Raw genomic sequence first — 16,315 nt, forward strand, 5'->3', positions numbered from 1 at the left:
AATCAGTAAAAAAGATACTGTATACTTGAGCCCTTATGTAACTCATGTGCTTTTCTTTAATGTGTTCACTAAATCAAATAAAAAATTCATATGAAATAATCATTATTCATATGAAATACCGTATTTGACCGCATATAAGCCGCACCCTTATTTAGAAAGCCACACAAAAGGAAAAAATATTTTAATAGTCCGCGTGAGAGCGCGGTACCACAAGAACTTAATATGTGGTTTCTTTTAGTTCTCATGTTTCGTAAAAGCCAAATAAACAATCATTGAATGCAATACCAAACATATTATTATTAAGGAAAATTAACAAACGGCAAGCTATTTTGAACATGATATGTAAATTTCAATAATGAATAAATGAATGAATGGCAAGCAAACATAATACAAAATAAAGCAGAAACAGCAAAAAACACAGATTCAACAAAAACGTTGCCTATCATGAAATTAGACTTTAATCACTTTCAAAACCATAAAAATCTTTTTCACTATCATCATCATCGAAAACGAGAATATCGTCATCACTACTGTTTTCGTTATCACTAGTATCACTTTCTTCAAGTAATGCGTCGTCTTCTGTTCCATCAAGAGCATTACTGATTCTGCACTTCTTAAAGGACTTAACAATTACTTCAGCCTTTACGTCCTCCCAAGATCTTTTTACCCACTCGCACACTTGTGAAATAGAGGGCCGCTTCATTCTACCTGAGGGCGTGATGTGGCTCTCCTATCCACTTGTTCCATCATTTTAAATGGCTTCGTTCTTAAATTTTTTCCTTAAATGGCTTATTCACCAATACATCTAAAGGCTGCAATTGGCTAGTCAGTCCACCAGGAATGACAGTTATCTGGGTTTTTAATTCTCTCGCTTTATTCTTTATGGTTTCAGTTCTATGGGCGCTAAACTGATCTAAAACCAAAAGAGAGGTCCACCATGTCGCCTCGCCCATACGTTCTGTAACCGCAGTTTCATTCCAGCTTTGTCTATCCAGCCTTTCAGATGAACATGAACAATTACACCCGTTGGAAGTTTTTTTTTTTTTTTTTTTTTTCAGATGAGTTTTTCTTTTGAATATGCAAAACGGCAGTAGTTTTGTGCCATCAGTACAACATGTTAGAACTACCGTATATCGGGTTTTTTCATGACCTGTGGTTTTTATGGTTTAGACCCTTTAAGACTCACAGTCTTGTTGGATGGTACATCAAATGTGAGTGGAATTTCATCCATATTTCCTATTTGGCCGAGCTCAGAAGTTTTCTTGCGTACGTTTATGACAAACCTATGAAATGCTAGTATTTTTTCTTCATAATCTGCTGGCATTTTCTGTGCAGTAGTTGTTTTTGTGCGCATTGATAAGCCTTACCTATTCATGACCCTGAACTGTCAGACCCTGAAAAGTTCTGATTCCCATGTTTTTCTGCAAATCCTTTGGCCTCGTTGATTATCATTTTGGTTGAAACACTTATCCCAGATTTCCTCTTATCTATCACCCACATTTTTACGGCATTTTTAAGTTCAGGTCAAGATGGAGCTGGGCATCGAAGGTTATGTTTTTGTTTTTTAGCAGCCTGCAGTTGATCTTCCTGCAGTCGCCAAGTACGTATCATCTTTTCGGTAGCTCTGTTTCCATGCCCTTTGATGTAGTTTAACACTCCTAGTTTATACTGAATTGTATAGCTTAATCTCTTGTTTCCTGTAGTAATATTTTCCAGGGTATTTTTTAAAACAAATAGTTTTAAACACCGATACCGACACATTTATACAGAGTAGCACCGATATCGACACGTGTGTCGGCTGAGTCAAAGAAAGTCTATGTAAAGAAGGAAAGGCTCCATAGACATAATGTGACCGTCGAACCTGTTCGCACTTCAACATCAGCTTCGAGCTTGGGCGCTTGGCGACAGACATTTCACGCATGCGCAAAATAATTATGGCAGATGTAGGAAAAGTTATGTGTGTCTAGACCTTTATCCAGGCTAAAAATAGCATTCAGTATTGAAAGTTAACCTGTGTCCTTCACGTATAAGACGCAGTTAACTTTTTTGAGATCAAATTTAAGAAAAAAAAAAGTGCATCTTATATGCCATTAAATATGGTATTCAAAATGGGATAAAAAAATCATTGTCATGTATTTTATATAATTCTTAACTCATTATTATTCCTTCATATTTTTAGGAAGTTCAAACTTATATAAGACATCAAATGACAAATCATAACAATAGATTGATCTTAATATTATTGATTAAAGCGAATCATTTTAAAATTTTATGTATGCTTTTGTGGAATTAACATTGCAAAAAAAGAGAAAAGGTAAATAAAACCTTGCAAACAAAACTTTTAAGTGTACATGAATATGCACAATTAATAGCAGAATCTAAAATTGAATGCCTGTCTTCCTTAGAAAGTCCTTCATGAAGGCTCTCCTTATGCAAACAGTCTTCGTAGGTTTTCTATCGTAGATTTCTAAACAAGAAAACATAATGGAAGGATAATTTGCTTCTATGTAGAAAGTGAGAGAAAATACTCTCTTGAGAAATGTGAAAATTTAACTTTCAAGAGGATTATATTAACAGAATATGAAGAGAAATTAAAAAGAAAGATTAACGAATAAGACTGTCAAAAATCAATTGATGATTTTTCAGGAAAAAAGTTTTTCATGGTAGATAGGGGGAAAAAATTATAGATATTTTAATCTCACAACTAAAGTAATGGTAGTAAAAATTATACAAGATAGCTTCAATTTTTATTTTCTAACTGGTGAAAAATTAATATTTCTTTGCTTTCAGGTAATTTAAAGCTTAGGTTAGGTTGAGTCTAGCAAAGTGCAGGAATACTACTGCCTGAGGTGAGGGATGTTGAAGTATTTTAAAAAGGACCAGCTTCTACATATTTAAATAAACTAAACTCAATGGCGCAAACAGCCCTAATGGGCCAATTGCCTGCAGTGCCCTGAAATCTGCTTTCTTCACTGTGGGCCCCGGGGTGCGTAAACATATGCCCTGAACAAGTGGTCAGCTTGGTCGCAGGACCCTCCCAGTGTTTAGCCTCCAAGCAAACTTGGTACTCATTTTATTGACCCAAGGGATGAAAGGCTGATTCGACCTTGCTCAGCCCGGGGTCGAACCCCAGACCTGTGGTGCTGCTGCACGATGCGCTAGCCACTGTGCCACCGGGTCTACGTATTTAAATACCCATATAATTTAAATGCTCCAGATATTTCATTATAAATATCTAAGTTTAAAAACAATGCTATTTAAATAATTCTGGTTACTAATTCAGGAATGCAGTTTTTAAAGATAATTTGTACTTGCTTTGGCAATATGTATCTTTAAGGAATACAGTTTAGTTTAATCATACCCGAATTCGGAAATTGTGTTCAAAATATGTTTAATGCTGCCAGTTACCATTGTTAGGTTTTTAAAGAAGCTTCAGAATATTTTAAATAATACTAAAAAATATGAAAAAAATTTTTTTGACTCAAAAAATAAAATCAAATAACACTATTTACTTCACGGAACATAAATAAATTAATGAAATAGTGTTTGAGAGTTTTGACAAATATACAGCAAGAGCTTGAATATTGATGGAATACTTTTAATATTTATGTTATTTTTCAAAACGTTTCTATTTATCAAAAAGGTACTTTTTATTGTCTTCATTTAAAAATAATAAATTACTAGCTGCATGGTCATTCAGCCACTGAAAATAGTTATAAAAAAGAGTATATACATGTAATGATTTTAATAATCTATCTACTTTAAATCTGTAAAATTATTTAATATTTCTAATTGTTTGTAATTTCTATTATTGTTTCATGATTTAAATGCATTTTTATTTAAATCAGTCAAATTAAAAATTAGAAAATATATTCTTAGAAATAAAATCTGTGTTTATTGCTTTTATATTGTTTAGTTTGTTACTCAGTAATAGACAGATTAAAACTGTTAAAATCTTGCATTTTACTGAATGGCAGCATGTTGGCACAGGGAAGCTGAAAGTATTTTATTTCAGCAAAGGGCAATACATTGCTTTTAAATAACTGAATCTGTTAATTAAAAATAAATATTTTACATTTTGCCAAGTAGCAACAATGTGGTATGAAGCATGTATAAATGCTTTATTTTGAACAGTATTGCCACTTCTCATTTTTAAATCACTGTTTGTTAACCAAAAATTCATTAAATTTGTACAAATACGAAATAAATTTTAAAAATTGAAATTTAAAATTCAAGTTTCAAAGATGCACATATTCAGGTAAAGGTCTATGTGTATTCAAAATTTGATAGCTCAAGATCCAGTCGTTTTTCCACAGTGCGAGGATCATACATGCAGACAAATTCTGCATTATTTAGTAATAGCGTTTTTTGCATTTATGGTATTTTCTGAATGCATAAAGTTATGTTTACAAGTATTGTAAGAGATATGATTAAATTTCTTTGAATTTAAAAGTATACAGTTAATTTGATTGTAGTATATGGAGCACTTTGCCTTCGGTGAAAAGTATCTAGGTTGAGTAAAATAATTCAAAACTTGGCATAACATCTGCTCTGAAAATACATATAAGGTTAAAATATATTCATAATAGAACATTAGTGATACCTTCAAGAATGTAAATATAATTTTACATTACTATTTTTATTAGTTAATTACATTTTTATATTTATATGAAAATATCTGTACATTTCTATGTGTCATCCTATAAAAATGAAGTGTTTATAATATACTATGTGAGCTGGATAATGGTATTGTGCATCAATTTGCCGTAAAGAGAGAAATTTATAATAGTAATTTTTATACTTTTTTCTTTAGTAATCAGCATTAGCTATTTTAAATAATTTTCCACTGCCATACATTAGAATGTTTTGTAACAAGCAGATCAAATTTTTTGTCTTCAATAATCTTAAAATAATTCTGTGCTGTGAATTAGTGACATGAAATGCAGCTTTATGTTGTTACTTTCCCACTGACTGCAAAATTTGAGCAGCAGAAGGATGCGTAGTGCATTTGTTAAGAAGCAGCAACATGGCCCTTTTTCTTTGAACCCTTTAACTTAAACGTCACGTAATAGGCAACACAAATTTGCTTTCAAATCGTATTTGAAATATTCTGTAGGTTATCCCACATTAATGTTTCTGCCATAAACTGTGTTTTTTATTCCGCATTAATGTTTCTGCCATAAACTGTGTATAGCAATTTTGTGTTTATACCTGTGAAGCAATGCAGGCTTAAACGTTTTACTATGCACAATGGTTTCAGTGTGTGACTATAAGTTTTTATAGTACACAACAGCAAAAAAAACTTATAGTCGTAAACTGAAGTGTTGCTTCAGTTTATGACTATAATTTTTTAAATATTTCTGATTTTCTAATATCTTTTTCACATCCAGAGATTTAATTATCAGTAGTTTGAAGAGCAGTTGTGTCACAATTGTAATAACTGTCATTACTGTATCCATCTTATCACCTTTTTCTCTTGTACTGGAAATTTGCGAGCTGCAACCAGGCCATTAAATACAACTTCACCTTCCATATTTATTTGGAAGATTCAAAGTTGAACTTTCAAAAAGCTTACTATCAGAAACTGAATGAATCACCATTACTCAAAAGTTTATTCAGTTTTAATATGTGGGCTTTCAGACTGACCCCACTTAGATTTTTGAAAAAACTATTGGTGCAAGCAATCATCAGTTTTATTTTTCTGAATTCAAGCTTGTTTCCTTTGCAGATCTACACTACTTTCAACAGAAACCATTAATGTTTGCAACTTCTCAAATTTCTTATATCCCTTTATTCTATCATATGTTATTTCATATTTTCAAAGTACAATAGACCACAATTAACAATTCTTAAATTTTTTTTTTGCTATCATAGAATTATTTCTGTTAATGCTTAAAGTCATAATTATGTCAACTGGCAGTGTAACATGTGGTCACAAGATACTACTAGAAAATTTAGACATTTGAGAACCAGCAATTTACTTAAGATTTCTTTTCAACTCTTAACTACACAGCAATAATCATCATCACCTCGAGCAACTGTACTTCTTACATTTTAAATGTTGTGGTAGTGCCCTTGAAAATGCTTGACTTTCCTTCATGATGCCACTGACCTGAAGGATTATATTTAAAACACTTAGATGCTTAGTCTGACTTAGGCTTTATAAATTCTGGTAAATGCTAGTGCACTCAATGGTGGATTTGGATGGGGTGAAATGCGCATTAAGAGATGCTAAGTCTAAACATAATAATTTTCTGCTATGTATAGTTATACACAGTTCACAGTTCAAAAGTCAGAAATTTTGAACAAGACTACTTGAATTAACAAAAATTGGATTCAAAATAAGGCAATTAAAATACAGGAGATAATTGTACACACAGTGTAACTAATTCTATGATCAGCTGAGGCATGAGTGGGGTTCTACTGTGTAATAAATATTTAAAATTAAGAGATATGAATGCATAATAAAAGATAATTTACCTGAGAAGTGATATAAATTATTATGTGTGCAGCAGAAGAATTTAAATGTAACTTATTAATCTGCTGAAATTCCAAATCTGTATTTTTAACTTTTCTTTTTTTCACGTAATAGGTTATTCCGCCTTTGTCTCCAAAGCAACACCTTCTTGTAGAGCTAGTTGCTGCAATAAAAGTTTTGCCTTTAGAATCTATTGTTCAAACAGTAAGAAGTGTCCTTAAAACCCCTCCTGCAGTTTATCAAAAAGTAAGTTTTTGCTAATTTTTAAAGATATGTGGTCTCGGAAACTAGTTAAAATTCTTTTATATGTTTCGATAGTACATAGAAAAACTAAGACTAATAAAACTTTTATTTTTTTAATTTAGGGTTTTTCGGTACCCTAGTATATGATTTTATGATTTCAGATTATTTACTTCATTACCCTAGTATATGATTATGTAGTATGTGATTATGATTCAGAAGCATTATTATTTCAGATTTGCACCATGATATGCATTTGTTTATTTACTTACTTTTTAACGTGCTTTGATATTTATATTGTGTCATATATGAATGAGTAGAGAGTGTAATAATAAACTACTATATGAAATCTCTTCTGTGGCCTTTTGCAAATACATATGTTTGAAAAATTCTGTTACTTACTATTTTAACCTTACTCAACAGTTAGTAAAACCTTTTCTTCTGCCTTTTTCACTTTAGAAAATTGAGCATTAATCATCAGCATATTAAGCTCTATTGTCTTTCATTTTTTTAACTTGCTCTTAACCTAACAATGTCATCCGTCTTATGCAAACATTTGCCTCCACATAGAGATTACCTTAGGTCAAAGATCCACATACATTTCCTTACAGGCAAGGTAATCTGTCTGTTGCAGATAGATCATTTTATGCTTTTGGGAGACCCAGAAGGGAAACAAACTTCGCTTTCTGCATATTAAAATAGAGCTATTATAGTTAGTCAAACAACTGTCCCATTTGGTGAAGCACAGCATTGTTTTTAGCAGTGCTATTTCAACAGTGTAGCAGATGCAATGCAACAGAGAGTGGAGCAATGTCATAAAGGGATAAATGTTTTCATAAAATATTCTCTGTCCATTAATAAACTACATAGCATTTGATTATTTAACCATTGTAAAGAAAACCAAGCTCAACAGTTTGTAGTTAAGTAATTTAAATGTTCTCAGTCTTGGATAAGTAAATATTGAGAAAATATTATTTGATTGCTCACAGAGGCTAAAGCATCTATTTCACCCGAATATTTTGCAAATGTTCAACAGCTTATTCTAGGAAGGACTTTTAACATTTGTAGTGTATCCTAAAGCTTTGAATTTTTCCAACCATGTTTCCAGGAATGAATTGATATTCTGACACATTTTCCCCATGAACTCAAAAACTACACCTTTTAAAGACTCAAAACCTACAAAAGAACTCAGAGCCTTTTCCCTACATCATTCATTGTAAATATGGTTTCTTAATTTAATTGCAGCCATCTGATGCTGTGGCTAACAAACATAGCTTCAGTTTATATTTACTAGGTTAGAGGTATTACAGAGAATCCTCTATTTAACTTATTTTTAATACTTTAGCAAATTGTTTTAAAAGGCATAGTTTTACATGAAGAGGTAATAATTTTTTTTGAGCTAACTAAAATTTTAAGCAAAATATTCTTCCTTTCAGATTCTGCAGATTTCCATTTAGTTTTTCCTCCTATTTTTTCTAATTCTTTGTTACTCGGTCTGACTGAAAAGGAACTGTGGAAACACAATATATCCTCGCTTATCCCAGTAGCATGCACAATAACTTAAGGCCATCATAATTCAACTAATCATTATGTGGGAATGACATATTCCAAGTTTTTTTTGGGGGGGGGTTAATTTCTTTGAAATGTACCAAATGGCAAATAGTTATAGATGTATATGTGTTCCACCTGCGTAGTGACAGGTGAGGATGAAACTCCCAATGTAGCCCATGTATTTCATAAGAGGTGACTAAAATAGATATCTGTTTCAGTAGTATAGCTGGGCACCCTAGCCTCTTGGAAGTTTATAAATAAAGAGGCTTGGCCCTCCAGCTTGGTGGTTGGGCATAGGGTTAACACCCCTACTTTGCAAAAAACTTCTTGTTATGAAATCCAATGAAGAAAAATCCAGGATGACTTTACGGAAGTGATTTAGTAAATGGAATAAGGATATGAGATTTGGTAGTTGGAATGACTTGTGTCTTTTTGGAACTAAGGCTTTGCATTAGCTGCTGTGACAGTTATAAAACTGATATTACTGCCACCCAAGAGGTTAGATGGATTGGCAATGGAATTTTCATTAAAGGAAGTGTATTGGTTTTTTTTTTTTTTTTTTTTTTTTTTTTTACAGTTGTTACCCTTAGAAATATATTCAGGGCACATGCTTTATTGTAAATAAAAGAATATACAGTCAAAAGTCTTTAATCCGGACTCGGACTTCGGCGATTCCGGATTATAGATCATCAGTTAAAATCTGGTAAGATGGCATGCAGAAATTATAAAATTTAAAATATGAAACCATAATTTATGAAATAAAGAGTAATTATGATCTAAAGGGTATCAAATTTACAAAAAAAAATGCTTAGTATTTATTTGTTTACTTTATTAAACATTTCTTTCAATGCACGCATGCATAAAGCATACATTACGCATAGTCGAAATTAGAAAATTGCAACCAAAAAACTATTTAATGTGTATTCGTGATATTTATAATGACGAGGAATTTGATTTAAATCATATCAAAGACGGAGTTGAAATACTACATTTAGTAAGGAATTATAAGCCGAATAAAATAAAAACATCTGCCCTGAAGATAAGGATAGTGCTGACAGACCAGCTTCCAGTTCACTGCGCGCCGTGACGTTTCCCCCCTCCCCACAGAGCAGTGTGAAATTGATAAACAGATTTCGGAATGGTTAGAGAAACAAAGCATATGCCTTTACTCATTTTTTGCAGCAACTCCATTTTTTGTTTGATGGACATTGAAACATGCTTTCGCTTTGTAGATCCCTTGGCAGCTCTAGAATCCGAAATTCTTTTTGACATAATTGAGAGTTCAAGCTACTTTTATAAAATTGCTCCAACGGTCTGCAAAAAATAATGAGCCGGATCTAATTAGAAGATTAAGGAACAAAACAATCTGCAACATTAACTGAAATAGATAATTGTATATTTTTAGCTTATCTTATACCGTCCGTTATACATTAAACGCGCATGCATAAACGTATTATGCGCATGCGTAGATGCATTATGCATTTACACATGCGCAGAAAGTTTGTAGCTTTGAGGTCCGGATGATAGATAATTCCGGATTAAAGACTTTTGACTGTATCAGGTTTTGGGTTTTGAAGCAGTCTCCTCGAGACCAGGGGCGTAGCTAGAGAGGGCAAGGGGGGCCATCTGTCCCCGGACACAGAATCCAAGGGGCGCCAAACTGATGTTATGACATTTTAGAATTAAATGTTTTCCATCCTTGGCCAGCAGTAAGGGGTGTAAAATCTTCAGTTGTCCTTAGGCTCTGAAAAGCCTAGCTACGACTCTGCTCGAGACATGTGCTTATGCCCCTATTGAAGAAAAGACTGATGAAGAAAAAGAAACATGAAAGGTTAATTTAGACAAAATATACTACAGTTGCCCAGTATATGACGTAAAGGTAATTATTGCGGATCTGAATGCTGAAGTGGATAGAGAAAAAGAATTTAAATTTGTAATGAGTGGATTTAGTCTGTGTGATACAACCAATGTTAATAAGCATTACTTAATAGATTTTGCCACTTCACTTAGTGTGATTATGGGAAGCACGTCTTTCTCAAATAAAAATATTTATAAGTGAACTTATCATGCCCCATGTGATAGTTGTGCTAATCAAACTGATCATGTTTTAACTTGTGACGGGCATTATTAAGACTAGATGGATATGAGAGCTTATCATGGGGACTAAAATGTGGATTCTGATCACTTCTTGATAGTAGCCAGTGTTAGATCAAGAATATCTAATGCAAAGAAGATAATTTGAGTGTGATGATCTTAAAAACAATAAGATCAGACTTAAATTTATGGAAAAAGTAGCAAAAACATTGGAATCTCGTGAGTTATAATGGTACTGTGAAAAATAAATGGGAACTTATTAAGGAAAGTATCTGTACTGCTGGCAGTATTGTTATCGGTAGAGTTCCTTAGAAACATGTTAAAGACTGGTTTGATAGGAATTGTGCCTTAACTACAGAGGCTGTTTGCACACCTTTTAAGTGATTTTGTTTTGCGAGTGGAAAAAAAATATATATATATTCTTGGGAAATTTTTTTTTAATTGCAAAATTGTTTTTGAAAGTATAAATTATCGTTTGCTACTTGGCAGAGTTTTCATGCAAAATGGCACCTTTAAAGAAGCAATGAATGGAAATCTATGTTTGTGCTCTTTCCAAAGAAAGTTATTTATACATAGTTATTAAAATCACTGTCAAAGCCATGGCTTTTCGGTAAAGCTATGATAGGTAATATTGTCAACAAGAAAGGGAAAAAAATGTCAAAGTTTAGCACTCAAGTTGAAAAATTGTTCCAAATATATCTCCAAGGAAAGAAGTAAATGTTTTAAATGGTGCAAAGGTAAGATGTTTCATGTTAAAAGAAAATCCACCGAGTCAAAGGACAGTTGCAGTTTTTTTTTTTTTTTTTTTTTTTTTTTTTGTTGATCCTGCATGGTGACTATTCTTTTTAAATATTGTAACGGACTTGTATAGCTTTTCACAGCTAACTACGTGTATTATGTTGAGATTGGTAGTTAAAAGAATCTGCTGGTATAAAGCATCATTCCCCCATCCTGATTTCAAACATTATGTATCACTACATGAACATGCAGCTTATGATGTGTGTTTTATCTGTGGGGAAACAGATGTAAATGGAGTAGTCACTTAAAAGAGCTACTCAGGAATCATATTGTGTACCTCCTTTGAGTAGCTACCTCTGCTTCTGTCTACAACCTCATTGGTAAAATACCCACTTTTGCAAACTTTTCATTCATTCAGTGATGCATACTGCTCTAAACCACACAGGGAATAGCAGATTGATCTCAACAGTGCACAATACTACCTCAATGCACTATTTCTACATATGCGGTATATTACAAATACTAATTACAATCTCCTCTACCTGCTTTTTCATTTTTGCATAACCCTGTATTTCACTAACAAGAGATGCTTGGAATTAACTAAAAATTCAGGTATGGTTTGAGGTCCTTAAGGGCTGAAAAATGAATTTTAATAATAGAAAAGAAAATAGCAAGATAATCCGGAAAACTAATAAAAAACAAAAGGGGGAGAAGAATAACAGAAAGGTCACGTTACTGTTTTTGATTGCAGAATACTACTTTGATTTAAAAAAAAAAAAAGTCAAAGCTTTATTGGTTACCAAAAGCTGAGAGAAGAATATTTTCATTCCAAAATTCACTGAACTTTTTCTTATCAAAGAATTTAATTATAATAATTATTAATGTTCAAACTAGCATGCAATTCTTAGTTTGTTATTCCACCTATGTATTGTTTTCTTTATTTTGGCTTGTTTTTCTAATGTTAAAATTACAATGCGGCCTTAGATGGTGATTTAGTTTTTTCTGCATTGGTCACAAAATGGCAGTTTTACTTAATGATCTTTAGTTCTATCTCCACATATCTGTATTTTACTAAATGTATAATTTTGTGTTTCCACCGCCTCATTTGGCTGATGTTTGAGACTGGGATATATGAAACACCAAATTATAAACATGTGTTATTTTTTGCTAAAAGAGCAGTATGTCATGTAGTGTTTTTATGTTGAAGTTAATGCTTGTAAAACATTGAATGTGTTAATTTTTTTATGTATCAATTATACAGCAGTTTAAATGCATTTACTTACCACAGTGTTATATTACCAGTAACTTAGGTTCAAGTTAACATGCATCCGTCTTGTGTTTAAGTACTGTATTGTATTCGTAATTTAACTGATGCATGGGAATAAAAAAAATGTTATTCCCAGGAATAAATACAACTTTTAACAGTTATTTTTATTTATGTTACTAATTCTGTATTTTATTCTTCAGCGTATCTCTTTGAAATCTGATATTTAATGATTTTGCCCTATTTATTTTATGATTGATGTTTTCTTCAGACAATTCATTTCTTTTCTAGAATAAAGTTGCTATTGAAGTGAACACTCTGCAGTTTTTCTTAGCATATATTCAGCAAACATCAGGATCACAACTAATTGAAACTTGGCAGTCCTTGCTTGGTTTGTGGAGAGATGGTTTACAAATATTATCTCCTCTTGTGCAGTTTCATTTATTAGGGTAAATTTTTATGATAGAATACAAGTTAATCAAACATGAACGTTTCAACAGTCTATAAAAATTCATTCTTGCTGTTTCTTTTGCAGTATTCTTCATGAATTTGTTCAAAGATCACCACTGTTGGAAGACAAAAAATCACAAAAAGATCTGCAGGTTTGACTTTTAAAATTATTATATATCAGTGAAAACTGCAAAAGATGTAACAGTTTAGAAGATAGAAATAGTCTGATAGACAGAAATAATTTGGTTTGAAAACAGAAACAGTCTGGTTTTATGCACATTGTTTGATTATTTAAAAAGTTCAAATGCTGCAGTTATGCTTTTTTTTTTAATTTAATTTTTGAAGGATATAAGTTTTTTCACAATTCTCTATCATTTATAATACTTTTTTTGTATTACTTTGTAAACCATATATTATATTCTTTTAATAAAATTTCATACATTTGATTTTTGAACTGCAAAATATATTCTATTTCAAAATCATCAAAACTTTTAATATATTTGTAATATTATCAAATCAAAGCAGATTCTGATTAGCATTTATGATTACATACATTGAGAGAGGGGGAGAAATTTTATTTTGCATTTGCCATGGAGTTTGTATCTGAAGGATTATTGTTAATTTTTGCGTTTTCAAAACATTAGATAGTTTATTATAATATTTGTATATTTTGTAGGAGTTTGAACTGGGGAAATTTTCTCCCTCATTTAAATATTTGTAATATCTGGATAATTATCTGAGAATTTTGTATAAATATGGAAAAGCAATTTTTTGTTGTATGTGTTTTGTTTTATACAGTAATATAAAATATGGAACATTAATGGGACATGATTTTTTTAGCAAAATAAAATTTTTTTTACTAAATTTAAAATTTCACATACTAAATATTTATCAAGATTTGAAATCTAATGGTTGATGCATGCAAGAAATTTCTGCTGGTCACATCTTGGTAATTCAAACGTGATGACTGAATATTAAATTTTCAGCCTTCATTGATTTAAAAAAAAGTAAGTTAATGTTTAATTAGGTAATTTAATCACTAAATAGTTTACATTTGGCTGAAAATGAAAATAAGTAGATTATAAATGCTTTAGCTTTCCAAGTGGGACAAAAAAGGAAAAAAGTATTGGCAACCTCTTAAATTTCTTTCATACACTGCTCAACATTAAAAATTCAACACCAAAAAGGCGTGGTCAGAAATTTATGCAAATTTCAGAGTAGACACATGTCACTGAGTTATGCGAATGATGTGGAATGCGCAGCTCTTCGATGCACGTGAAGTAAGATATAATGGAAGGAACGTGCAGAATGGGCAATATTCGTGTCGTTATTTCTGTCAGATAAATTATCAAAGTTAGTTTTTGTCCCGGAGATACGTGTAATGGGAGAGAATGCCAGGCCGCCGTCAACAATGGCACTTCCAGCAGATAGACAATTTTACAAGGGGTATGGTGATCGGGCTGAGATGGGTGGGTTAGTCCTTACGTCAAATGGCAGCTGATACCCACATGGATGCGATCACAGTGCATCGGGTATGGCGAACATGGTTGGAACAAGGAAATGGGGAAAAAGGAGGGGTGCAGGTGCAGCCAGAGTGACGTCAGCACGTGTGGATCGACACATCTGGCAACAAGCTGTGGCGGTCCTGCAAGTCACTTGTACCGTGATTCTGCAGCATGTGCAAGATACCCTGGATGTTCCCATGTCGAGCAGAACCATTTCCTGATGATTGGTTAAACGTGGTCTGCACTCATGGCATCCGTTAAGAAGACTGCCATTGACCCCACAGCATAGACGCCAGTGTTTAGAATGGTGCCAGACTTGAGCGATGTCGTTGACAGAATGGCAAAACATCATGTTCTCAGATGAGTTGCACTTCTGTTTATCCAGTGACAGTCGCTGCATACATATGTGATGTCGATGTGGAGACAGATCTAATCCAGCAGTAACTGTGGAATGCCCCACTGTGCGACAACATGGCATAATGGTTTGGGGCACTATTGCCTACGATTCCAGGTCACCTCTAGTTTGTATTCAGGGCACTATGATGGCCTAACGATACTTGGATAATGTACTGCAGCCGATGGCAATGCCCTACCTTCAGGGGCTTCCTAATGCAATTTTTCAGCAGGATAACGCCCGACCACACAGTGCTCGCATCTGCCAACATGCTCTGCAAGGTATACAGATGCTTCCCTGGCCACCGTACTCTCCTGACCTGTCACCAATTGAACATGTGTGGGATGTGATTGGACTCCATTTGCAGACTCTGCCCCTGCCTCATTCAGAAGACGAACTGTGGCAAATGGTTGAAAGGGAATGGAGAGCCATCCCTCAGACCATCCACACTCTTATTGACTCTGTGCCTAGACGGGTTTCTTCATGCATCGCTGTCCGCGGTGGTCCTACATCCTACTGAGCCGATGCCGTTCTCGCTCTGTATTCTGACTATCATTTTGAAATACAGATCACTTATTGATGCTTGCTGTCTCTGTCTTTTTTCGAAATTTCATCACTTTCTGACCACTCCTTCTTGGTGTTCCATTTTCAATGTTGAGCAGTGTATATTAAATTTTTTTCAACACATACAGAAAAAGTACATACATTTGTATGTAATTCAACATAGACTTTCTTATTTCTTGCTGCAGTTTGATACCCGATAGGTGAATAAATATGAGATTCTTTATTTCTTACTAGAGCTTGATATTTCATGGAGCTTTGATGCAGAATATGTTTGTAGCCTTAAAAAACATATAATTTTTTTGAAGTTATTACAAATAAAATGTACAAATTTTATTGCATTCAGCATCACAAAAATGTATAATTTTCCATATCTTGAAAAAGACATGTTTTTTCATTCATTTTAACCCTTTGTTAAAGACACGGCTGGTATAGTTTGTCTTAACTTCTATTATAAGTTTATTTACAGCTTGAATTCAATAAAGCTGAATCTTCATATGAAAGCATTTAAAAGTCATTCACAATTCCAAACAATAGTATTGATATAAAGAAGATCTAACAAGTAGTGCAAATAAGCAGATTTTATAAAGCTGTACATTAATTTGTCTCTAACTATATATCAGTTTGAATCATGCAGCTATGCATCAAGCTTAGTTTGTTTAAACATGACAGACACAAAATCTGTCTGACTAGTGCATCCAAATAACCAACTAGTGATCGAATTAAGGAAAGTGTCTATTAGAAGTATCATGTCAATAGAAAAAGCTTGGAAATACCAGAATATTGAAACACCAACTTTTCACTGGGAAAATAGATTTACTAATTTTATTGGCAATAGAAATTCTGTCACCTTGCTTTATTCACATGGCCTGGCATGCATGCATAGTATCAAAGCCCTGACATATTCTATCTGTTTTCTTTTCAATAGTGGTCTGTATTTCTCAGCACCATATTTATAATAAATGCATTATTGAATTGTATTTGTAGGTCATATAAAATAGCTTTGAGATCACTAAATTAAATGATAAACAGTGTTTCAG

The 16,315-nt window shown here is 32.9% G+C and overlaps 1 protein-coding gene across 11 annotated transcripts in view; it reads left to right on the top strand.

The window, feature by feature from the left end:
* The window catches only part of LOC118201413 (protein DOP1A), a 192,319-nt gene that overhangs the window by 105,359 nt on the left and 70,645 nt on the right, over positions 1 to 16,315 (top strand). For all 11 annotated transcript variants that reach the window (XM_085807652.1, XM_085807663.1, XM_085807656.1 and 8 more), the window contains 3 exons: positions 6,593 to 6,724; positions 12,657 to 12,814; positions 12,901 to 12,967. In XM_085807652.1, the coding sequence (XP_085663778.1) occupies positions 6,593 to 6,724; positions 12,657 to 12,814; positions 12,901 to 12,967 (357 nt within the window). The remainder of the gene's footprint in view (positions 1 to 6,592; positions 6,725 to 12,656; positions 12,815 to 12,900; positions 12,968 to 16,315) is intronic.

The sequence above is a fragment of the Stegodyphus dumicola genome, chromosome X1, assembly GCF_044657685.1.
Source record: "Stegodyphus dumicola isolate Sdum_Otavi_A_Nest chromosome X1, ASM4465768v1".
Lineage (NCBI taxonomy): Eukaryota > Metazoa > Arthropoda > Arachnida > Araneae > Eresidae > Stegodyphus > Stegodyphus dumicola.